This window comes from Podarcis vaucheri (assembly GCF_965113315.1).
Source record: "Podarcis vaucheri genome assembly, chromosome: 2".
NCBI classification, from domain to species: Eukaryota; Metazoa; Chordata; class Lepidosauria; order Squamata; family Lacertidae; genus Podarcis; species Podarcis vaucheri.
Window position 1 is genome coordinate 62884160 of NC_138760.1, and position 26268 is coordinate 62910427.

The 26268-nt window shown below is 44.1% G+C and overlaps 1 protein-coding gene across 2 annotated transcripts in view; it reads left to right on the forward strand.

Moving 5' to 3' along the window:
* The window catches only part of JADE2 (jade family PHD finger 2), a 149460-nt gene that overhangs the window by 97505 nt on the left and 25687 nt on the right, over positions 1–26268 (forward strand). For both annotated transcript variants that reach the window (XM_082211560.1, XM_082211559.1), the window contains exons 6-9: positions 8709–8920; positions 13986–14153; positions 14612–14728; positions 24443–24904. In XM_082211560.1, coding sequence (XP_082067686.1) covers positions 8709–8920; positions 13986–14153; positions 14612–14728; positions 24443–24904 — 959 coding nt within the window. The remainder of the gene's footprint in view (positions 1–8708; positions 8921–13985; positions 14154–14611; positions 14729–24442; positions 24905–26268) is intronic.

Consider the following 26268-nt stretch of genomic DNA (forward strand, 5'->3'; position numbering starts at 1 on the left):
TTGCAGGCATAAGAAGTTTGTTTCCACTTTGAATTAAATAGGCACCCTCTCAGTGCTTTTGTCAACTCTGGCTTGGTGTTATATTTCTTTTGAAAACCCTCTCCGTACCTTCTTCACCTTTGTCCTGCTTTGTGAAAGGAGAACAGTTCGGACCCAATGCTAAGCCATAGTTTGTTTAAACCACGGTTTGTGAAGAAGTAGGGTTCCACTCACAGACAAACAAAGGAACAGTGGTTTATTTCATTTGAGGTTGGTTTCTTGTCCCCCTGCCTCTTTTTAGCATTTCAGGGCTGGCTTCTGTTACAGAGTTTTTATTGGGAGTAGTGACTTTCTTATTTCTTTTTATACAAGTGTTCATCTTCCTGCTTAACTGGTGAGCTGAACGATGCAACCTCTGTAGGCCTACTTCTTCAGAGAGGTGGATAAATACTACAGTGGTACCTCGGGTTAAGTACTTAATTCGTTCCGGAGGTCTGTTCTTAACCTGAAACTGTTCTTAACCTGAAGCACCACTTTAGCTAATGGGGCCTCCTGCTGCTGCCGCGCCACCGGAGCACGATTTCTGTTCTCACCCTGAAGCAAAGTTCTTAACCTGAAGCACTATTTCTGGGTTAGCGGAGTCTGTAACCAGAAGCGTATGTAACCCGAGGTACCACTGTACTAAATTATAGTACATTCTCTGGAATTCCATTTGCACCTCCTATCTATTCCACAGGTTGACAAAGATCCTTACCTCTTCCTTGTTCCAGTCTTTGACTGCATGTATGTGGGGTGCCAATTGCTGTGAAATCCTTGTATCCTTAGCAGTAGCAGAGGGAGTCTATGAGAGAAAGTCTTGTCTGCCGTAGCTGTGGCATAGACACTGACCTCTCTGTGTGTTTTAGGTCCCAAGAATACCAATTTAGATTACACATATTAAGAAGTTTATTCACCTTCCAAGGAAACATGAAGAAGTACCAGGTGTGTATATGGGTTTTTTATTGTCCTTTACTGGACAATACCTGTCACATGCTCTTCACAGCCTTGATACCTAGGGTCCAGCATGACTGCCTCAAGGGAGCATGCATGCCTGGGTTGCTTGGGTCCATGGAAATGGCTTTCTGGAGTCACTCTTTGGTCAACAATGTACTAAGTACAGAGGATTCACAAATGTGGCTTTCCCAGAAGCTGAGCTGCAAAAAGCACTTGAGTGTGGCGGAGCAAAGGTTGGTGTTGTCTGCTTCCTTCGTGTGGGTTTTTGCATTGGTTTTTAAAATTGGATAAGTTGCTAAGAGCAAAATTATGCTTTTATTATGCGTTCCTGGATAGATGTTAGGAAAATGGCCCAACCTTTTTCTCAGGTTTTTTCTTCCCACAAAGGTGCTGCAGAGCTAGGCTGGAGAGAGAGGGCTAGTCAGCAAGGAGGTTTGTGGAGGAAGAAGCCTGCTGTCAGGTAGAGTGAGGACAAGGCGCAGAAAACGTTGCCCCGTACCTCTGTAACCATGCAAAGTGAATGGCTGGGATGGAGATTTGGGGGGGGGGAACTAGGATGAAGTCAAGATAGTCTGATCAGACATGAGACCAAACCATGGTTAATGCAAGTCAGGATTGCCATGGTTTCAGATTATGGTTTGTTGGCTCCCAATAAACCATACAAACCATAGCTAATTCGTTGGGAAGCGAGTTGAGATGTGGAAATAAAACTACAGTTAAGCTAAACAAACCATGGCTTAGCATTAACTTGAAACATAGATTCATAGCCAAGACACTGCCATAATTGTTGTTCTACTTAATATCTGTACTGGCTCTACCTCAGATTTAATGTATGAGCATCAAGAAAAATGTGGTCAGTTACGGTAGACTATTTGTTGTCCTCCACCTTAGACTACATAAAAGAAAAAAGAAAAGAAAAGCAGGAATCATGCAAACTAGGGCTTCCAAATATTGAAACTTGTTTGGTTGACTGGCTTTGAATTTCTTAACAGTTGGTTGACATAGAAATAATTGGTTTACATTGAAATAAATACATGTTTTTTCTCAGCACAGGTGTCATTTAGGTTATTTGTAGAATGGAAGTGCTGATTTCTCATTTAATAGCACAGCAGAATAATTTGTTTAGACAGACCTTGCTTCAACTTGAATGAATTGTTCAGTTAATGCTTTCAGTCCTATGAAATGATACTTCCAATAATATATAAACAAAGAATCCTCAAGCTAGCTAGCTTTGTCACATCTGGCCTGCAATACACACTTCAGGTTCTGTAGGAGTGAAGAACAAGTAGAAAGGCACTTGCTTTCCAAAACATAACTGGATCCTGAAATGGTTGATGAACTGACTTGTTCTCCTCCAGCTCATGGAAAGCATTCCAGTCGCTTCAGGGCTAGGGTCCTCCTCCCCCCATTTTCCAGAGGCAGGGCCCTTCAACTTTTGTTGATGCAGAAGGGGATGGGTCTCCCTCCGTGTTCCCATGTCAGACCTGCCTAATGTCAGAAATACAGAGTCTTGTCAGAGCTCTAGAGAAATTTGACAGTCCTCCCCAAAAGGATAGCTTTGATCTTTTACCCAGCCTGTCATGAATTAGGCAGGGCAAGTGCAAGGGAAATGGAATATTAGTCCATTCGGTACCTCTTTGCTCCCTCTTACAACTGGGTGGTGGGAGTGCACAACAGTGTCTGCAGGTTCTGTGGGTGGAATGAGCATCTGGGGGCAGAAAGGTAAGGACAGCAAAGGGATTGCAGCCTAGACAACAGAGGTATTTTGTTGTAGAACACTCGGTTTTCTCTTCTCACTGCCATCCCCCCACATCACTGCTCAGCAATGGCATGATATAGGCTCTGCTCCTTTGGTGGGGGGGGGAGCGGCCTGATCAAAGGGGCCTTCCCCAGCCATTCCTTACCCTGGTCTTCACTCAAACAAGAAGGGAAAAGGGAATAGAAGCAGCTCCCCAGGAAGAGGCAAAGAGAGAGAGGCACCACAATAGCTACAACAGGTTTCCTAGCATTGTGATCCTACTCAGTCCTCAGAGAAAAGGCATGTGTCGTGGTCAGAAACCTGCCAGGATTTGATTATCTAAATGCACATAGCCTCTCCTTCCTTGACTCAGGATCTCGATTAGGGAAAAGGCTTACCATTTTAAAGGGTACTAATATGCATACTCAAGCTCTCGCTGGACAATGCTTCTTTATACTGCCATCTTCAGTAGAAGCCAGTAGCTATAAAGCCCCTCTCAAAAAGTTGTCTGTGTGTACTGTGCCATGAAGCAGTATATACTAAGACTGTGTACCAGCCACAAGATTCAACCTGTACCTGTAACTTTGGGAAGCAACCCATCCGTTTTAGCAACTTTTATGTCTTTTCAGCTCATCACATTATTTGAGACCAGATAGATCTGTTAGAAAAACGAATCTGTTGCTTTCTTTCCATTCACTACAATGGGGAATATAAACAGGGATATAACTTTTTTAGTTTTACAGAGGTGCATGAAGGTTGCAGACATAAGAGCCTCTCCAGAATGGATTAAGTCTGCAAAATTGTAGGCAACTGATTTTTATTTTATTTTTTTAAATGGGGTTTCTGTTCCCCATAACATAATTTTGCAGATACAGAAAGAGAGAGCTCTCTATCAACTATGCTTCACTTTGCCTTTTTTCTTTTTTTAAAAAGGCCACCCAGGTCTACCTGGGACGTTAGCAAGTTCCTGATCCATTGCTTTGTTAGCGGCACAATCCAACTACAGAATATGAAAACCTCACCCAAATCACCCCTATTTGCCTTATAATTTGGGAAGTACACAGAGTCAATGCATGCTTCCTATTATATATCAAATTAAGATTCTGAAAGCATCCTGTAGTCATCCATGAGGTTTGCCAACAGCAAAACTGGTACTGTTAGGTTTCTCTGCATGTTCTAGCGTAACTATTCTAGCATTTGAAAGCCCTAGTAGGGAATTGTGTTGTCTGGCTGGCTGAATCCCAGACTGACATAGACATGCAAGATGCCAATCCAGATCCTTGCCTAAACTTGTCAGGCCAAGGAAAACAGCATGAAAATGGATGGCTCTTTGAGACGCTCTTTATGTTGCCCATGTGTCCAAGCACATTGTAGATCTGCATGTTTTCTGAGCCAATTACTCCCTGCCAAAATTCAGATAGTGGTATCTGAATAAATGGTTCAAATTGCATACACCTCATTCTCTCAACAATGTTTAACTCTCTCTCTCTATTTTAATATTGTGCCTATCCTTGGTCTTCTGCACAGCTGTTAACACAAAACTGCTCAGATTTCTGCATTATTTTCCATAATTTATTCTGTGTACAACCTTAGGTTTTTCAAAGAATTTAGTGTTCTTGACAAGAGGTGGGGAAACAGAAATGCGTAAAGAGAGAGAAAGGACTGGATACTGAGACCTAAACGCTTGTGAAAGGGGTGTGTACTGGGAATAGCTACAGGGCAAAGAGAATAGAGAACCAAAGTCCCAGCTCTCAATCACTGGCAGTGCTTCACCAAATGCTACAAAAAACCAGCTTCTTTCTACTTAATAGCTTTAACTAGGAAGTAACTACTTGTACCATAATCATGCCCTAGATCAGTAGCTCCCAACCTTTTTTGGCCATGCCCCACCTAAGCATCTCTAAAATCCTGATGCCCTCCCCCCCGTGAGATATAATTCTTATTATTTAAAAAGTGAACTCCTATCCACGTGGAGGAAGCCTAAAATGAGTTATTAACTATTAATAACTCATTCTCGAATCCCCACCCCCTTAAAAATCAAATTGCCCCCCTGTGGGGTGTGTACCCCACATTGGGAATCATGGTCCTAGACCCAAGCCCAGGAGGGGGTGACATTTCAGGATCAGGACATCCTGGACTGCAGGCCCATTACCATGAAGAAGAATAAAAGAGGCTAAATTGCCAGACTTAATTATCTGTAACTATATGGAGTATATGGACGCGGGTGGCACTGTGGTCTAAACCACTGATCCTAGGGCTTGCCGATCAGAAGGTCAGCGGTTCGAATCCCCGCGACGGGGTGAACTCCTGTTGCTCGGTCCCAGCTCCTGCCAACCTAGCAATTCGAAAGCACGTCAAAGTGCAAGGCAAGTAGATAAATAGGTACCGCTCCGGTGGGAAGGTAAACAGCGTTTCCGGGCGCTGCCCTGGTTTCGCCAGAAGCGGCTTAGTCATGCTGGCCACATGACCCGGAAGCTCTATGCCGGTTCCCTCGGCCAGTAAAGCGAGAGGAGTGCTGCAACCCCAGAGTCGTTCATGACTGGACCTAACAGTCAGGGGTCCCTTTACCTTTACCTTTTATATGGGGTATCTACTAAAGGTGCACCAAATATATCCACTTCCCCCTGCACACTTTTACAGGGCCATTCATACCTTGAAAAAAATTGGGGTGGGGATATTTGGAGACCTGGGGAGGAAATGGCAAAATTCTTACACCTTTTTAGGCTCTCTTTTAGGTTGCTGGCTCTGTAGAGCAAACACAAACAAACAAACAAACAAACAAAACCTGCTTATAGATGAAATTCTAGAATTTGTGGTTTGAGACACAAGAGAGTCCCGTGCCACTATGTGTGACATGCTGTCTCAAGAGCAACAAGCCACAAAGAGTTCCTGCTGGCATTTCCTAGTCTGAGGCACCAACAGGGTCTGGCAGCAGGAGGGTGGAGCAAGCACTACAATAATCAAGGGCATTAACATCACAGGGAAAGTGGGAATCCATGTTGCCAATAGGATTTCTAAGCCCCAGGACATACGTGGCTTCCGAATCCTGGCTTGCTTGGAAGCCGTTGACCTTAGTTTCAGAGACGTACATAGGGTCCCTTGCATCCTTGCAAGGAGCTGATACAGCACTCACCCACCCGCCGGAAAATATCACTTTACTGCACACTTTTGTGCCATGCTGCAGGAAGGACTGGAAGCTTCTCCTGCATTTGAATTCACTGTGACAGCGGCGGCGTGCCACCACACACATACATTGTACACGCCATAGTCTGAGAGGTGATTTCTTCCCCCTCCCTGGGCCTGCGCCCCCCAGCGGGGGCCAGTTTCACAAACCCCCGGGTACGTCTCTGCTTGGTTTCCAGTTCACATATAGCAGTAAACTATGGTAAACTTCATTTCCTACTTTGTTTTGTCCACGCACATGAAGGAAGGAGTGAAGCAGCAGCAAGGGGGCTCTGTGTACTTGCATGAATTTCCATTCATTCATTCGAAACATGTACCTCCTGCTCTGCAACTGGAAAAGCTCCCAATTAAAAAACTAGCAACCAGGCTTTCAGTACATGACGAAAAGAAAAGGGAATGGGAAGCGAAGAGGAACAGAAGCTCAACCTATTATTCTGTAACTACTCCTTTTGCAGTCTGGATCCAACCTTTACACTATCTTGCAGTTGTTACTTTTCTGCCCGTATTAAGAGAAGCCTTTTATTCCTCCCCTCTTTTGATCCTCACATTCAGTTCATCACATCATTGTCCCAGGGGTCATGGCCAGAGGTTAGGGTGCACCACCTTAGAGATCAACAGGAAGCCCATTTGATAGGAGCACCTGCAGAAGAGCCTTTGAAGATAGCTTACATTGATTGGTCAGATGTAACCAGTGTATTTGGTCTCAAGGGGAGTGCATAGAAGAATGGATCTGAGAGATGGGGAGCAATGTCTAAAGGGCATTTGTTATTTGCGTAAAATTAATATGTATGCTCATCATATTCTCATGTCTGGCAGTCATACATCCAGAAACATAAGAAACTTAAACAAAGGGACCTAAAAAGCCCAAAGGACACCAATCAATGCTCTAATATTTCAAAATAGGAAAAAAGGAAGCAGATCTGTGTTACAACTTTGTACTGGGTACAGAGGAATAATTATTGCGCCCTGAATATGCGCTACAGGAGTGTAAGTTGTGGATTTGCCAGTTGTGTTTACACCACTGATTTTGCACTGAATGCAATGTGTGCATATTACAGATAAATCACAGCATCATTCTGTACCACGAACATATGGTGTGAACCATAACTGAAAATCACTTTTATGATCCTGCTTATGAATAAGATAATCTGTATTGCTCTACAAATTTGGTTAGGTGGTGGTAATTGTGTACTTTTGATTTAATTGTGGTCATCTAACCTGTTTTCTTTTGCATATTCATCATTTATTGATTGATTTAGATTTCAGTTGGGGAAATATGATGCAAATACCCTTAGCAAAATAAAATGTGTAGCAGCAAGAGTGTCTTGCAAATATAGCACTTCTCAAAGTACCCCTCTGAGACACCCTGCTTATTCAGTGTTTTTAAAGGTAAGAGCTATGGTGCTCTAGTTAGCCTTATTGTACATGCTCAATGCCAGACTGTTCCATTGAACAGTGGGGTTGCATTCCTATTGGCCTTGGAAAAGTGTTGGAATGAAAAAAAACCCCTCAAAGAACAAGTTGAGTGAGAATGATGGCTTGGTGAAATTTTAACATTTGTAGATTTTCCTGCTTTAGTTGCTAGTTTTTATTTATTTATTTGTATCTTTTTAAAAACTGTATATCATTTCTCTCCCATTATCAACATCTTTGCAAATTAACAAAGTATCAATAAAATGTCCAAATAACAATTATTAAAAAACAAATAATCACGTGACTAAGGTAGCAGCCAGAAATTACTTTTGCTAACAAGACGTGTTTGGTATAATTTCAAAGTAAAGATTCCTGCTGTGGATCAGCCACTGACAGGATCACATTACTAGCTATTGTTACTGAGAAATCTGGTATAATGAGAATAAAAAGCAAAGTAAGACATACAAAAAGTAAGCAGACCACCCCATTTTAGCATATCAGCTGACTAGGGAAAACAAAGAACCACTACCACAAAAAGGGGTAGATTTTAAGAGTGCAAGAAAAAAAAATATTTATAAAATACAGTTAACATGAATACCAAAAAATACAAAACAAATTAATTTTTCACTTTTTGTAGAGTTTGTGAATGCCCCCTCCCCTTTAAATTTTGTACAGGGGGTGTAAAGCAAACTAATAAACACATTGTGAGCAGTTGCCATTACTGCTAAAGTGGATCAGTTTTCACAAGCTTATTTGCATCAAAGCATTCTTTTTAAAAGTTCAAACAACAGAGAACATCCTTGCAAGACATAAATGTTGATACTGCCAAAGCAAATTATTGGCACTGGTTTGACTGATCTCATCCCTCTTTACTACCCACTGTTTGCCACTTTAATGGACACATCCTTTTATTACTAACTGTGACACATAAACTCAGCCTTCAGAACCAAAAGCAGCTTTCTGAACAAGACCTTGTTTTACCAAGCCATTTGTCTATTCAACACTATAAAGTGTTTCTTTTATGTACAATGACCTTGTAAAAATACCCTTTATAGGTAGTTACTTATGTAGCTCAGGTACAATGGCAGGTACTCCAGGGAGTTGCTTCCAGGACTTAAAAGCAAGACTGGTTAACAGAACAGTCATAGTCCACAAAGGGAGCAGGATTGTTGTTTCTTTAAGTAGGCACCAATTATAGTCAAGGGAGGCAAGCATTCTTTTCTATGCCCAGCTTTGGCACATATTTCGATTGGGCTAAGGTGCTGAGGCTCTGTCAACGATGTGCTCCTTTTGTGTCGGTTGTGCTGCGATTAAACATAACACCCACCCTTTCTCACTGCGACAAAGTTTGAGAACCCTTGACATTAAAGTAATTTGAGCGTTGTTGTTTTTGGTCTTTTAGAAAAGCCAGAAATGGATGAATTCACCTTGGAAAGAGTACTGGAGGAGCTGGAGACGCTGTGCTATGAGAACATGAACGTTGCCATCGAGACAGAAGAAGGTCTCGGCATAGAGTACGATGAGGATGTCGTGTGTGACGTGTGCCGCTCGCCAGAAGGAGAGGATGGCAACGAGATGGTTTTCTGTGACAAATGCAACGTCTGCGTGCACCAGGCAAGTAGCATTTCTCACTTTGCTGAGGCAGTACAGCCCCCTCCCCCAGAGGACTTAGTTGCCTGACACACACCAGAACCAAGAATGACAGCCATCCTCCAGCCATTACTGCTGTGGCTTGTCACGTCCTCTCATGACATGGGAAAGTTTGGGCTTTTCTTCACAGTTAGCATGTGCATTGAGACAACAGTCTTGCCTCAGAGGTAAGAGAGAGGAATCACTGTGCTAGGGAATAGAGGATGCTGCCAAACTCAACCTGCTTATAATCTCCTGCCTGCCTTTTGCATTTCTTATTCTTCGGTATTTATGTTCTTCAAATGTTATTTCTCCCTGCATTTTGTTTTGTATTGTATTGTGTTCACATTATTGCGTACCATGATATTGGAGGAAAAGGAGACATCCTTCAGGCCCACCTGAACATAGGCTTAAGTATATTCACACATGCCTGTGTTGACCAATAGCTTATGCTGGTATAAAAACAGTAATATAATGGGTGTAAGGCATGGGGCTAAGTTCTTAAGTTTCGCCCCATGATTTCCTTCCCCTTTTTTACTCAAGTATAGTTGAATCTGGTATATCTTTAACTACTCATTTACATGCCCTTTTGTAACAAAGTTCTGGTTGATGATTTAATGGCCTTGACTGAGCTGAATAGGGCTGTGACTAAGAGAGGATCTTGGATAAGTTGCTCGCAATCAATTTAATAGACAAATACGTAGCAAATATCCTACGCAGGTCTGTCCAGTCAAGTTTCCCGACTGTCCTTTAGAAGGAAAGAAAATCCATTGAAGGCCATTGAAGTCAGGCCATCAATAGTGTGAACCTGACTCTGGGATGTTCTGTGTAATCATAGGTAGCTTCCTTTAGGCAGAGAGAACAGGCTTTCCCCTCTTTCTCTTTTGGCGGAGTTTCAGTGCTGCCACTTGCTAGCAGGATTTGCACCAGAGCATTTTGGGATTTAGAAAAAGAGTTGTTGAGGAGGACACAGGGCACAGCTTACATCACTGGTGTCCATTTCCTAGTGGATCACAGTTATGCAAGTCTTTGATACATTAAAAGTAAAACATTATCATATTTTCCAGAGATTACTCTTAGGATGTTACAAGACCAGCATTATAAAGAGGAGTCAACTTTAGTACAAAAGGTGCATGTCCTTAAATAGAACATGGAAATTAAATGTATTTCTACAGACGTAGCCTCATGTATATGGAAAAAGTAGTCAGCATCATAGTGCAAGGAAGGCTATGGGCTTCTAACTTTTCCTTTCCAGTGAGTCTTCTTTTGTTTTTTGTTCCCTGCCCTCTTCATGTCTATAACAACTCCTCACTTATATGACCAGCCTCTTGTCACTTTTTTTCTGCTTCCGTGTGTTGTGACACAGTATAAGATGCTTTAAACACATTTCCCCCCCATAAGTTCTAATGCCAAGGAGGCCCAGGAATCATAAAGATTTCTTACACGGCAGAATATAGTGTGGGCAGGCTATATCTCTGGGTTGATCCAGTATAATGGAAGAAAAGGGTTTCGATAACTCTTTAAGTGTTGTGTACATGGGAGAATTTCAGAACATGCTCTCCCCCCACCCCCACCCTGATCAGCTGTATACAACAAGCTGCACCTGTCAGACAGCTGCAGAAGTTCACTTCTCCTTTGTATCTGTTTACCCTCATCCAGACAAATTCTTCCCTGGTTTATGTGCTTGAGCAATGGATTTATGCAAAAAGACACAGAAATGGTCCCTTGTGAGGTTTTTTATTTGTTTGTTGGTTTTGTCTAATTGCTTCATTTGTTGATTTCACAATTTCCCCCAATACATTCAAAAACTACAATTTTAAAGAGAAGTCCAGCAGGGAGAGCTGTATTTCCATGGTAGAAAAAGTTCATGGTGTTGAACTTTTGTCTGTCTTACATGGGACAGAGCCTTTGTCAGAAAAAAGGTGCACCTCATTGGAGAGTTTCACGCTGTGTTAAGAAGCAAACAGTTCTTCTCTCACTCAAGGCTCATGATTGAATTCCTCCAGGAAGGCCGGAATTGCTATGTCAGACTGGCTGCATCTTGACCAGTAGCAACCAGCAACCGGTCCCTTCTGTAGCCTCTTTAAGACATTGCAGTAAACTGAAATATGGCTTACCAAAACCAGGCAACTGAGCTGGCTCTCAGAAAGCAGCTTCCACCCGCTTTGCTCCTCCTGAGTCCTTTTAGCAGTGCTACAGGTCATGGTTAACAAGGCGAGGCCTTAACTAGGATCCTGGGTTCAGACGTTCTGCTCAGCCAAGCCTTGACTTAGCTGCCCCACCATACTGTGCTAAAAACACCAGGGAAGAGCAAAGCAGGTGCAAGCTCATAGTTTGCCTTAGTATGCAAACCACATGCAGACGAGGAAGGCATGCCTTGCAATTGCCCACAAAGTGTGTCACCAGCAGTTTCTGTGCACGCTAAAATTTTACGACCTTATTTTGGCCCTCTACCAAAAAGCAGATGAGAAAACTTTGCCTTTAAAAAACAACAACAGTCATATGAATTTCAAAATTGGAAACAGGTAGGGGTGCTGAGGGGGGGGCGCGGGGAGCGCTATGGGTAAAACCTCAGCGCCTAGGACTTGCCGATCGCATGGTCGGGGGTTCGAATCCCCGCGGCGGGGTGAGCTCCCATCGTTGGGCCCCACTCCTGCCCACCTAGCAGTTCGAAAGCACAATTAAGTGCAAGTAGATAAATAGGTACCACTTTCTAGCGAGAAGGTAAACGGCGTTCCGTGTGCTGCTCTGGTGCCGGTTCGCCGGAGCAGCTTCGTCACGCTGGCCACGTGACCCGGATGTGTCTGCGGACAGCGCTGGCTCCCGGCCTCTAGAGTGAGATGAGCGCACAACCCTAGAGTCGACAGACTGGCCCGTACGGGCAGGGGTACCTTTACCTTACTGGGGTGCTGAGAGCTGGTCTTTGAAGGAAATACATTTTCGTTTGGTTCATTAGTACCCTTTGCTACTTCTTTGGGTGCAGCTTGTGTGTGCCCCCCCCTTTCCAAACAAGTATGCTGTTGATCTCAGTGTAGGGATGCAAATGACAGGTGAATTTGAAGGCAGTTGATTATAGATTCCTCTTTGCTCCTAAGGATTTCTTCTTACTCCATTCTCTCTGGCACAGTTAAATCAAAGCTGTTTAAACACTGTGCTTCCAAGACGCATGAGCTCAGAATGAAGAAAATGGATATTGGATTTTCTTTAAAAGTCCATAATGTGATTCACACACTAACCTACAAGTGAACTAACCTGGAAGGAAGAACACAACAATCTGGGACACATTGTGAATTTTAAGGAGCTTATAGTTAAAGATTGCAAACAGCTGCAGGAAAGAGCACAAATTCTACCTTTTCCAAGAGGAACTTTAAATTGTGCATCAACTGCCGTCTTGCCACACACGTCAGATCAATTAAATGAATAAGTCAGGAGCTGGTTTTGGATTACCTTTAGGCTTTAAAATTTACCACCTAGAGAGGGACCTGCTAATGAGGCAGTGAGCTTTTAACGTCTAATGTATTCATTCCAGTATGGGTAGCCCACACTGATGGGCTTGAGCTGTAGCTTGTGTGGAAATGAACCTGAGGTGTTACTCTTTCTCCAAGAGTGCCTTAGTGACTTTCAGGGTGGCTTGAATTCAACATGAACATAAGGAATTGCTTTTTACTGAGTCAAAATGGTCCATTTAAGCTGGGGGAGGGAGAACCTGTGACCCTCCAGAGATTATTGGACTCCGGCTTCCATCAGCCCCGGCCTGCATGATCAATAGTCTGGGACAATGAGAGTTGCAGTCCAGTAAGATTGGGGTGGGGAATCTAACCCAAGAGTGTATGCTCTGACTGGAAGCATCTTTCTCCAAGGCTTCAAGCAGGTCTCAGGCTTCTTTAATCCTGCTAACTTGAAATGCAAACATACTCTCTCCCCCATTTTTTTAAACCAGGAGGTGCCAGGATTGAACCTGGGACCTGCTGTATGTGACAAAAACTATCCTCTAGAAATCCATGACTTTTTAGTACAGGCATGTCCAAAGTCTGTTTCAGGCGCCTAATCTGCCCTGCCGTTTGATTTAATCCAGTCCCCGTAGCAGTATATGTCCTGGGGTAAAATCCTAACAAAAGCCCAACAATGTCAATCCTAGAAACAGCTCAACAATCTTGGGGTCAACTTCAACAACTTTGGTCAGCCCTCACGCATGTTCACTTCATCATATCTGGCCCTCTTTGAAAAAAGTTTGGGCACCCCTGCTTTAGGATGTTAATATGCCTAAACTGCCTCAAAAAATGAGAGCCCAGTACCTGTGTTCATTCCTCCCATGTTCACTCCTCTCCCAGTTGTTCATTAGTAGCAAAGATATCAAGCTCTGGGATTGTCAAAACACCAGAGAGAGGAAGAGCTCTGTAATGAGATCATCATTCAGCCCCCATCATGGGTGAGGGCAGTTTAAGCTTAGGGATGTCCACAGTACATATTTATTTATTTTTTATTTCCATTTATTAATTGCTTCCTTTCAAATATCTCAAAGCAATCTTGACAACAGTTTTTTTTTAATTATGTAATTTAAATTAAATAATTAGTAAATTATTTGAAGTTCAATCTAGGCATAATTGCACAGTGATGTACCGTTTAAGCATCATACATAATATGTGGGTGTATAATGAACGAAATCTGGAAGTTAATGCCACTTATATAAATCATTTAAACTTTGCTGTGGAATCCTGAAAGGTGTGTTTGGAGCATGCCTGCCTACACACACACACACACACACACACACACACAGAGTTGCATAACTTCTAGAATACTTAAGATTTGGACACTTGTGACTTGAACTCCAGTGCTTTGTAATAATCATACTGATGGATTCTCAAAGACTAAGAAAATAAGACTGAATAATGTAAGAAGTGCAATATGTCTACCAACAGGTTTAGCACACGGAATTAAATGTATCAGAGATAGCCACATTTAATTTGCCTGTCTTGGTTGTAGTGTATTTTACAGTGTTGTTTTCCATCCCTCATAAAAACAACTTACTTTTTGCAATATGTTTACTTAGGCTTGCTATGGAATCCTGAAAGTTCCCATCGGAAACTGGCTTTGCCGAACCTGTGCCCTTGGAGTCCAGCCAAAGTGTTTACTCTGCCCAAAGAGAGGGGGAGCTCTGAAACCCACCCGGAGTGGGACAAAATGGGTCCACGTTAGCTGTGCCTTATGGATACCTGAAGTAAGATACTAAATGACTTTCTAGGTAGTAGGTAGATGTTATGTAGATGAGATATATTTGGATTTCACCATGCCAGGTACTGTCCAGAATCATCACCTGTCATTCATGCCAAGGATTATGTTGAGCACACAGGACTTAAGGATGCCTGAAATTAAAAGCTTATTGTTGAGCACTGTGATCTCTAAACAGTCCATTCATACATCCAGAACCTTCTCCATGCAATGTGCTATAATTATCCCCAGGGCTATTCACACTACAGTTGTAACATGCATTGCAGGCATTCCATGGATACGCTTGCAGTTTCCTGGTAGCAGTTTTCACGGTTTAATTCTGTTTCACACATTACATGGCTGATGTGTCGAATTTAGTTTGTATCAGAGCCACCCTTAGAGTTCTGTTCTTATCCTTTGAGAAGATACAGGGTGGCCAGTAATTGGTGTGTTCTGTGTTGTGCTCAGGTTAGCATTGGATGCCCTGAAAAAATGGAACCCATTACGAAGATATCACATATCCCAGCAAGCAGATGGGCTTTGTCATGCAGTCTTTGCAAGGAGTGCACGGGAACATGTATTCAGGTAAGCAGCTATGTATAGTCAAACTGTGCACCACCCATATCAGAAAGATAAAGAAATTGTTTTAATGAAATGCATGTTGAGAGTCACTGGCAAATGATATACACAAGCAACCAAAAGGCACAACCTGTTAAGCCTTGCTGGGTGTTTATAACCTTTGATTGATGGATTGATTTCATTTCTATACCACCTTTTTCTTCCAAGGAGCTCAAGACGGTGTACATGGGTGTCCCCCCCTGTCAGAATGCTGGGTGGTGGTTGCTCGTGAGTAACCAGGCAGGACTCTGACCTGTCTTTTACAGGTTTTATTGTGCAAACTATTTACAGTGCAGATATACAAGGTTCATGTCAGTCTTAGTCACTTGCAGAATCCGGGAGTTGCCCCTTCCGGCTTCTCCCCCAACATAAGAACTTAGACACCCCAAATCTCCGCCTCCCCTCCTTGTGTTTCACCCCTCTGTGCAAGCTTGGTGACGGAAGTGGCGTGTGTGCCTCCTGGCCAGCCGGGCTAGGTGAGGTGCTTGGACTCTCAGCAGCATCATTGAGCCCTCTCCTCGCTTGGCTGGCCCCTTCCCTCTCTTCTCCACTGGAGGTGTGGCTTTTCCCCTTGCTGGAAGAGGAACTGCTCCTTAGAAGCATTGGAGGCTCCCTGTATTCCAGTGGTGTCTCTGCCTCTCTCCCCTGTTCCAATGGCAGTCACCTGACACCCCCCCAAAATTTTCATCCTCACAACAGCCCTGTGAGGTAGGTTAGGCTAAGAGATGGTGACTGGCCCAAGGTTACCCAGTGCCCTTCTTGACTGAGTGGGCGAACCCTGGTCTCCCAGGTCATAGTCCAACCTGCTAACCATTATGTTACTTTACATTGACCCCACTGGCTTTTATCTCATGTGCAGCTTTTAGTTGGAAGAGAAAGGAGATGGACTCCCCCTCCTCTCCTCTCCCAGTGTCTCCATGGAGTCAAGGGGGTTTGTGTGTAAATTATTTCCCTTCCTGTCAGGTTTTGCAGGAGGTAGCAGCAGAATGTTGGTCTTTTTTATCTTTAGTTCCCAGGTAACAAGATATGCCACTGAATACAGTGGAGTGTTCTTTTCCACTTCTTTTATCACAGTATTTTATCTTATCCAAGCTCACTTTGATCTCTAGGAAGATTACCGAAGTGTTGATCTCTGGGTCCAAAGGGAGGATCTGTCAAAGATTGTTTGTATGTTGAGGCTGCAACTGTCGTGAGACAGCTATCTGGTGGAAGGAAAGTCATGTGCTATATGAACAGAAAGTGTGAAGCCACCACCATAAAGTTTGGGGCATTGTGAGGGAGAAATTTTAAAGCAATCCCTTTTAGCCTGAAGTGAAAGCTCTCACACACGTTTCATTAAATCTTTCCAACATTTGATTCAATTCCATTTGCGATGGCTCTGGGTGGATCTGCTTATTCACCCTGCCAGATGGAGATATTCTGTCATAATGGCAACTGCTTTTGAAGAACGGAAGGGCAGGGAAACGAGACGGCTACACTTGGCAGCGTTGGGTGGGGGGGGTGGGAAGAAAAGGAAGAATTCAGTTTTCTCTGAGACTTCATCCTCTTAGCTCTGGCTCGCGTGTTAGTTTTGAAATGCTCTGAGCTGAGTGGATTTGCATGAAAGGTCACCTGAAATGGAAAACAGGGTTTTATTGTCTCCTTTGCTGACATCCCACATTTCATAAGTCTTCATAAGACTGACAGTTGAGCTTTTGTTGGCACTGGCCTCGTAAGAGGGAGAACATTTTCACCAAAAGAAGGAATGAAAGAAATATGTAGATGATTCATTTGTTTAAATGTTTAAGCAATGACTAAGCATCAAATTGAAACATGGGGGGGGGGGATTAGAATTCAGATCTGCCCCCACTCTCATCACATTAGGATTGCAAATCTCATTATTTGTGTTGATGTAGCATCTCCATCTGGGTTTGCTTATGCAGGTGAAATTTAGCATAGAAGACTCCACAATAGCTTTATAAAATAGCTTTTGGCCAAGGGCGGGGGGTAACTTTCCTGAAACCTTCCAGGCAAAGGGATCAAAATTCATGCAGCTCAGTGAAAGTGACAATAGCCAGGGACTTAGTGGAGAAAAGTAATGGAGTAGGTAATGGAGTAATGGGGCTGCTAGGAATTGTGTTACTTGTTTTTATAATCGCATACAAATCCTTCCTCCTTTACTTGTATGATTATATTACTATAACCCACCCTGGAACCTTATGGTGAAGGTCAGATAAGAACTATTATAAATACATTTGTTGTTGTTAAATTTATTACCCACTCTTCGCCAACAGGTCTTGGGGCGGGTTTCAACAATCTAAAATTAAGAATTAAAAACAGTTTAAACAGTTTTCAGACATAGGAGTACTTTGGGCTCACAGGCAGAGCTGTGTCTTGAGCATTCTCTGAATACTCTATAATGAAGAAGCCACATGCACCTCTGTAAGAGGGGCAGACACAGAGAATGCCCTCTCCGGGGAGGTGGCGCTACCAAGAGGGCCGCCTCTGCTGATTTTAACATCTGGGAAGTGCTGTAGGGAAGGAGGTGGTCTGGGAGATAGTACCTTTAGGCAAGGCAACATAATAATAATAATAATAATAATAATAATAATAATAATAATAATAATAAAATTTATTATTTGTACCCCGCCCATCTGGCTGGGTTTCCCCAGCCACTCTGGGTGGCTTCCAACAAAGATGAAAAATACACTAAAATGTCACACATTAAAAACTTCCCTGAACAGGGCTGCCTTCAGATGTCTTCTGAATGTCAGGTTCCCTGTAACTTGGCCTCTCGCAGTGAGGGAACCGCCAGAAGGCCCTCGGAGCTGGACCTCAGTGTCCGGGCAGAACTATGGGGGTGGAGATGCTCCTTCAGATATACTGGACCGAGGCCGTTTAGGGCTTTAAAGGTCAACACCAACACTTTGAATTGTGCTCAGAAACGTACTGGGAGCCAATGTAGGTCTTTCAAGACCGGTGTTATATGGTCTTGGCGGCCGCTCCCAGTCACCAGTCTAGCTGCCGCATTCTGGATTAGTTGTAGTTTCCAGGTCACCTTCAAAGGTAGCCCCACGTAGAGTGCATTGCAGTAGTCCAAGCGGGAGATAACCAGAGCATGCACCACTCTGGCGAGACAGTCTGCAGGCAGATAGGGTCTCAGCCTACATACCAGATGGAGCTGGTAAACAGCTGCCCTGGATACAGATTTGACCTGTGCCTCCATGGGCAGCTGTGAGTCCAAAATGACTCCCAGGCTGCACACCTGGTCCTTCAGGGGCACAATTACCCCATTCAGGACCAGGGAATCCTCCACACCTGCTCGCCTCCTGTCCCCCCAAAACAGTACTTCTGTCTTGTCAGGATTCAACCTCAATCTGTTAGCCACCATCCATCCTCCAACCGCCTCCAGACACTCACACAGGACCTTCACCGCCTTCACTGGTTCTGATTTAAAAGAGAGGTAGAGCTGGGTATCATCCGCATACTGATGAACACCCAGCCCAAACCTCCTGATGATCTCTCCCAGTGGCTGCATGTAAATGTTGAAAAGCATGGGGGAGAGGACAGAACCCTGAGGCACCCCACAAGTGAGAGCCCAGGGGTCTGAACACTCATCCCCCACCACCACTTTCTGAACACGGCCCAGGAGGAAGGAGCGGAACCACTGTATGACAGTGCCCCCAGCTCCCAGCCCCTCAAGACGGTCCAGAAGGTTGTTATGGTTGATGGTATCAAACGCCGCTGAGAGATCCAGCAGAACTAGGAAACAGCTCTCACCTTTGTCCCTAGCCCGCCGGAGATCATCAACCAGTGCGACCAAGGCAGTTTCAGTCCCATGATGAGGCCTGAATCCCGACTGGAAGGGATCCAAATGGTCCGCTTCTTCCAGGCGTGCCTGGAGTTTTCAGCAACCACTCGCTCAATCACCTTGCCCAAGAATGGAAGATTTGAGACTGGGCGATAATTGGCCATCGTGGCTGCATCTAAAGATGGTTTTTTAAGAAGCGGTTTAATAACCGCCTCTTTCAGCGGGTCTGGGGAGGCTCCCTCATGGAGGGAAGCATCCATCACCCCACGAAGCCCATCACCCAGCCCTTCCCGGCTAGCTTTTATAAGCCAGGATGGGCAAGGATCCAGGAGACAGGTGGTTGGCTTCACTCGTCCAAGCAGCCTGTCCACATCCTCGGAGGTAACAGCTTGGAATTGATCCCACGCAACTTGACTAGACAGGAGACTAGCACTCTCCCGCCCTGGCCCTGCTCCCACGGTGGAGTCTACTTCTTCCCCCCGAATCTGAGCGATTTTATCTGCAAAAAACTTTGCAAAATCATTGCAGGAGATCATGTGGCCCGTACTGGGCCCAGATGTCGCAGGTGGTTCCGCTAAATTGTGAACCACCTGGAAAAGTCTCCTGCTGCTGTTTTCTGCAGATGCAATAGAGGCGGCAAAGAAAGTGTTCTTCGCTGTTGCTATCGCCACTTGGTAGGCTCGCAAAGGGCCTTCTCGGTAGTGGCGCCCTTCCTGTGGAACACCCTCCTATCAGATGCCAAGGAAATAAACAACTATCTGACTTTTAGAAGACATCTGAAGGCAGCCCTGTTTAGGAAGTTTTTAATGTTTGATGTTTTATTGTATTTCTAATATTCTGTTATAGGGACGCGGGTGGCGCTGTGGGTAAAAGCCTCAGCGCCTAGGGCTTGCCGATCGAAAGGTCGGCGGTTCGAATCCCCGCGGCGGGGTGCGCTCCCGCTGCTCGGTCCCAGCGCCTGCCAACCTAGCAGTTCGAAAGCACCCCCGGGTGCAAGTAGATAAATAGGTACCGCTTACCAGCGGGAAGGTAAACGGCGTTCCGTGTGCGGCTCTGGCTCGCCAGAGCAGCGTTGTCACGCTGGCCACGTGACCCGGAAGTGTCTCCGGACAGCGCTGGCCCCCAGCCAATAGATGTGAGATGGGCGCACAAACCCCAGAGTCTGTCAAGACTGGCCCGTTCGGGCAGGGGTACCTTTACCTTTACCTTTAATATTCTGTTGGAAGCTGCCCAGAGTGGCTGAGGAGGCCCAGCCAGAAGGGTGTAGGGTAATATGAGCATTAACACAATTCCCAACTCCTTCTACCTTTCAGTATATTCTTCCCCCCACTCTGCTGTAGGGTTTTATTCTGCTAGCTGGGCTGGAGGAGGGGAATAATGCATCAATAACGTCTTCATTATCACTTTAATGCAAGGTTCTTTGGTAGCTACTGCTGAACAGGTACTTTTCGTTGTTGACCTGTCAGCTCAGCTTGCTAATTATTTCCTATTTGCATTTCGGGCAGAGTCCCTGACAACTGCTCCTTGCCATCTGTCAGAGGAAACCCAGGATGGGTGGCATTCTGTTTGTTTTATCTCTAAGGTAGCGCGGATAATCTTTCCTTCATAAAAGGGCACTGTGTAGGCTGTTGTTCTAGCAAAAGTCATAAACAATTTAATAATGATATTAATACTGTTTGTGACGCAAATAGGGAGGGGAGGGGAGGGGAGAAACCGAGATGCATTTATTTCAGTAGCTTTGCTAAGCCGGAGAGGTCCTTGCCCAGCTTTCATCCCAGCACTGCAGCTAGTTGTGTGCACAACAGCACAAAGGATCTTTCCAATCACTCATTTTAAAGTACCCCCAGATGTTACTCCAATATAAACACAATTGGCTCCATCAGTAGCTATCTAGCTATGTATGCAGTAAAATTACAGCTTTGGCTACCGGACAAGAAAACTCAATCAAAGCTGTTTACTGCTGGCAAAAGCCTGTAACCTCAAAATGCAATAACACTTAGGAAAGTGACTCCGCTGCATCTTTTCAACATAGTCTCCCATCCCCAGCCCAGGTATTTATATCAGGCAGGCCTATGATAAAAACCGCATGATAGCAGAACAGCATTGCTTTACAAATCTGGGCACTGATCCTGTGCATCCAGCAAAATGAATGAGAACTCAATACACCGATCCTTAGGTCATGTCTGTGTCAGTGCATCCCACCACATCTCATCCCTGCATGGAATGCAGTTGAAAATATTTGGTTAGATCTGCTGTTTAGGGACTATCAGATCACCACCCAGGACAGATTTCTGTTAGTAGCTCCACAAGTGGCAGAGTGTCCCATAGCACTGTTATGGCTCTTTTGCCCTCCTTAAGATGCTGAAAATATTGAGGACCAAACCTGACATGTCAGTATCAGACCTCTTTGTTTAACCCTATGTCTTCCCCAGTCACAGGGATAAGGGTCTGCCTTTTTAGAGGAAAGGGAGATGCTTAGGTGAGGGGGGAGTGAACTCTCTTTGCCCCAACCTCTTATATTCCCTTAGCATCGTCTCACCAGATGTTTTTCCTGGAGCTCAGCAGAGGAGAAAAGCACCTTAAGGGACCAGTGGGGCAGAGATAAAGCTGCACAGAGTGTGCATTTAAAACTGAACATAAAATTGTTTTTCCTCTTCCCTGAAATGCCCTCACACTCAATTGAGTACGTGTAGTATACCGAAACGCTTCTCAACATCCTTCAGGAAGTGTCCCCTTGCGTTAATGCGATCATTCAAGCTGGAGCAGCCATGGTTCTTAACAAATATATCTGAACTATGTAAACTGCTCAGTGTGGTGTCTTCAGCAATAAGGTCTTCAGAACAGCTCCTTATTGCTGTTTAACTGGCCATTAGCAGCTAGAATAGACTGATTTCTTATGGGTTATGGCTTAAATAATTACCTGACACTCGGAGCTATTAAAAAACAGTTAATGAATAGTGGGTGGATCCATGAAGAGACAGCAGAGTTACATACAGCTAGCTGGGGAATATGTTATATTGGGTACGAAATGGCACTTCAGATGTTGCTGCCTGGGGGAGGAGGGGGACAGAACAAATTAGATAGGGAGGGCTTTAATAAAATTGTTTGATTTTTTTTCTTTAAAAGAACTGTTGACAGCTATTTAGCGACTGCAATGAGCGTTAATCAGTTAATTTTTATGTTACTAGCTTGCCAAAAGCTTGAGGCTCACTTTTTTTCTCTCTTTCTTTTTAATATATAATTAGAGGACATATATCAAAGGGGAAGATACTGTTAAAGGTCCAGTCTTTCCAGGGGCATTGCAAGCCCCCAAGAGTGTAGATTTATTCATGACCCAGTCCGCGACCCAAAAATCACATTAGCTAAGGTAGTTCAAAAAGAACAGAACAATGAGGTAGAAATTCTGGTCTCACCACCACCCTCATAAACACACAAGAATATCATATGAGTGTTTCAGAAGGGCAAATGTATGCTTCTGCGACATTAGTACTTTCGTTGCTCTATTTTATAGGCAAAGGCAAAATCTCAACCAGAATTATTTGGGGAGTGGGGGAGAGTCTCTAAAGTCCATTTTCTTTCTACTGTTACTGCATTTTAGTACAAAACAAAAACCAACCCACTCATTTATCAGAACTTCTCCATACCTTGCTCCTTTTATATTAGGGTTGCACAGCCTGTGACTCTCATCATCACTCACCATTAGCCTTTCTGACTGGGGTGGATGTTTGTTGTGGCCTCAGAACATATTATGGAGGGTCACAGGCTCCTCTTCCCTGTTTTGGCACATGCACTCAGCTCCACTCAAAGGGTTAAACATATTACTTAGTTTAACAGGAGATTACTTTCTATGTCAGCAATGTTTGTTTCATATATAAATACCCTCACCTTGGGTATTTACCTCCAGGAACCCAGTAGAACTATGTTTACCACTTTGAGCTCCTTGGAGGAAAGCTGGTGTATAAATATAATAAAGAAAGTATCCTCAATTTTTTTGGCAGTGGCAAAAAAAAAAAAGTCTTATTCACCATTCAGACATTACAAGTAAAATGTTTTTTTCTGACACTGTTTTACTGAATTCCGTTTTCCTTGCCCTTCCCTGTGGCACAGTGAAAAAAGGATTCTGCAGTGTTGGAAACTGGTACATGTGGGATAGGTTTAAATGGGTAGCAGAGGATGTATTGATTGCAGTTTATCCCACCAGGCCCCCATGCGTGTGGGTTAACAGAGTTTGAAAATCCCATCTTTGGCACCCCAATTAAAAGAATAGGAATTAGTCTGCAGGGCCTCCCTTTGGAGAAAGTTCAACTATAAAGTAAGCTGGCTTTCCCCTTCTTACCCCACTTAATGAAGAATCAGGCAACAACTTGTAATGTAAGTTTAAAAATAAGATTTACCTACTTTATAATCATGCTTTGCTTCACAGCAACAGTAGCAGCAAAAGCCCCATACCTAGAGCTGCAGCAAGCAGGGCCATGACTACATCCAGCACTAATCAAAGGAAGAGAGAAGAGAGAGGAACAGGAAGTACTTTATGCTGCTTCCTCTCCAGGAGAGGAGGGGAAATGATGTAACCCACAGCGCTCTCTACCAGTTGTATTTCTGTGGTCTGAGTAGACACTCAGCAATTGCCTGTCAGCAGTACCGCTCTATGGTATTAGCCCCTTCTCCTGCTAACTAGCAAGGAATATGCATTAATTATGTTTGGCTGCTAATCTCCCACAGTTCCATAGTTCATGTTTGTTGTTGTTGTTGTTTAGTCGTGTCCGACTCTTCGTGACCCCATGGACCAGAGCATGCCAGGCAGTCTTCCACTGCCCCCCGCAGTTTGGTCAAACTTATATAGTTCATGTTACCCCATGCTAATTAGTATTATATCATAGCTAGCTGACCTTTTGACCAGCACGCTGGCTTCAAGTATCAATAACTTTCAAAATGTAGTAAGCAGGGCAAAGGCATGGCCCTTGTGTGCTCTGAATAATTGGTCACCAGGGGAAAATATGGAGAGGAGAAATAAAAACCCTCCATCGTTCTTTTCTGATTTGCAACTTCTCAGGATGTTAATGTTTGTGACATCCTACAGAAATTGCATTAGCCACCTTGGAATCCTTTTGGATGAAAGGCAGTGTAAAAATAAACAAGCCAATAGACAGACAGACAGACAGACAGACAGACAGATAGATAGATAGACAGACAGACAGACCAGTACTTTCTCTGGGATGCAGCTTGTTAATGTGAAATCAGTGCACTCTTCCTGCCCTTCCCCCCCAGAAGAGAGACCACCTGGACAAGTTTTAAGAAGAGCAAAGAAAACAGCAGATCTCATCTTCACCCCATTCCACATAGCACCTCTTCCTGGATGGGCTTTCATTCTATTTTTGCTAGAACAAGGCTTCTGAGTGTAATCAGTGGAAATATAATAACAAATTGGGAAAACTTGGCCTGGCCATGCAAAATACCTGACCATCACACTGAGCCAATTTGGTGGGGCACAGGATCAGCTGTGCTGTATAATTAAATATCTCCTCAGCAAAATCAAGTAGACAGATCCCATGAGGAATGTTTACATGAAGGAAAAACAGAAAGAACATAAACGTAGTGTGTAAGCAGGCTGTAGTTTACTGGATAGAAATGTACTGTGGAAGATGAATAGTGAGAGAGGGCATTATGGAGGGGTATTTTTCCATCTCAAGAAAAGTGAGGGGTCTGAACAGAGAGTAATGGGGATGTGGCACTTTCCACCATCACCCTCCGTTAATTTTACTGCTAGCTTTAATTACGGCAGGGAATTTTTTGCTGTTGGTACTCTTGTAAAAGTGATCCTAGTTAACCATGAAATGGTTTTACAAGAATACTCAGGTCTTCGCTCTGCTTTCTCCCCCTACCTGTTGCAGTGTTCCATGCCTTCCTGCATCACAGCCTTCCACGTAACATGCGCCTTTGAACGCAATCTGGACATGCGGACGCTTTTAGCAGAGAACGATGAGGTGAAGTTCAAGTCCTTCTGTCTTGAGCACAGCAGCGGTGCCACTAAGCCACCAGACGAAGCACGGACGGATGCAGATCAAGGCAAGCTGGATATGGAAAAAGTAACGCTGAGGAAACAGAAGCTCCAACAGTTGGAGGAAGACTTCTATGATCTTGTGAAGCCCTCTGAAGTGGCTGAGAACCTTGACTTGACTGAGGGGCTAGTGGATTTTGTCTATCAGTACTGGAAGTTAAAGAGGAAAGCCAATTACAACAAGCCTCTAATGATGCCCAAAACAGATGAGGTGGACAACTTGGCTCAGCAAGAGCAAGATGTGCTGTACCGACGCTTGAAGCTCTTCACACACCTCAGGCAAGATCTTGAAAGGGTGAGTAGAATTACAGGCTTTGTGAAATGTTCTGCTGTTCTCCCGTTTCTAGTAATTCTTTAACTCCAGTGGCCTGATTATCCTAACAATCACTTAAACTTCACAGCGCCCAGGCATAGCTTCTGTTCTGATCGCTATCTGTATATTCATTTTCGTGACAATTTTTACTCAAGGAGTTCCATATTTTTCCTTTGCCTGTCTAGATCATCCTTTTGTAAAGATAACGAGAAAGGCCCCAGCCTTCCTCTTTACCTTGGAGCTAGCGAGAAGGCAGAATTTGTCCCCACAGCTGAGTGAGCTTCCGAGGGTTCAGTACAACAGTGGAGAAAATCCCCACCCCCTTTCCAACTCAGAGAGGAAGGTTTGGCTGGCACATGGATCCTCTTGGCCACATGGGACCAAAATGAGCACCAAACTTTTCCTCCTGTTCCTTGGGTAGCTTGTGTGACAGAGTGAAGGACTCAAAGCACTTTTGTCAGCCAGAACCAAAACAAGTCCCTGCTCCTCTTCCCCAGGTGACAAATGAGGGCTGCAGTCCTGTGTATATTTACCAGGGTTAGGCCGGAATGAACACAATCAAACTTTACTTCCATGTAAACCAAAAGTTGTGGGTCCATGCTTACGCCAAGCAAGCACAAAAATCAAATGGAAAAATGGGGGTAGGAATTTTGTGTGTGTGTGTGTGTGTGTGTGTGTGAGAGAGAGAGAGAGAGAGAGAGAGAGAGCGCGCGCGAGCAGAACAATACTATCTGCTGTAGGTCCATGACATGGGGTGTCTTTCAGCACAGACCCATTGGCTTGGTTAGAATTAGCTCTTGAAAAGCTCAGTAGGGAAGTCAAATGCCCATAAATCCTGCAGTCCCTTCCACCCCACCACACATTTTGGTCCCTCCTAAGCAAATTAAAAGCACACTGCTAGGATAGCATAGACAGAAGGGTATCTTTTCTCATTAAATTTATTCTTTCCTTTGTGATTAATTTTTATAGTAGGAATCAGTTTCTAGATAAGGCCAGGGAATGCTTTGTTAATACTCTTTTCAAAGGAATGGTCAATGTTTGTGAAGTTGCTCAGTGTAACAATTTATGATGACAGACCTTCATCTACTTTTGTTTTGCCCTACTTTTCCCCTGCTGTGTCTAGCGCAGGCTGTGCTGCCGCATGCAAGACAGTAAAAAGAAATTTATTAGAGTCCTGCTTTCTGAAGTTCCACGCTGCCAGAACTCTTGGACTCTTGTAAATTTCTCTTTTATTAGCTATGCATACAAAAACAAACAGTGGCGGAACCAACTGTGATGCTACAGAAAGTAGAGGAGGTGGGGGCAGTAGAGGAGATGGAGTTGGCACTGCATAAACAACTGAGGAG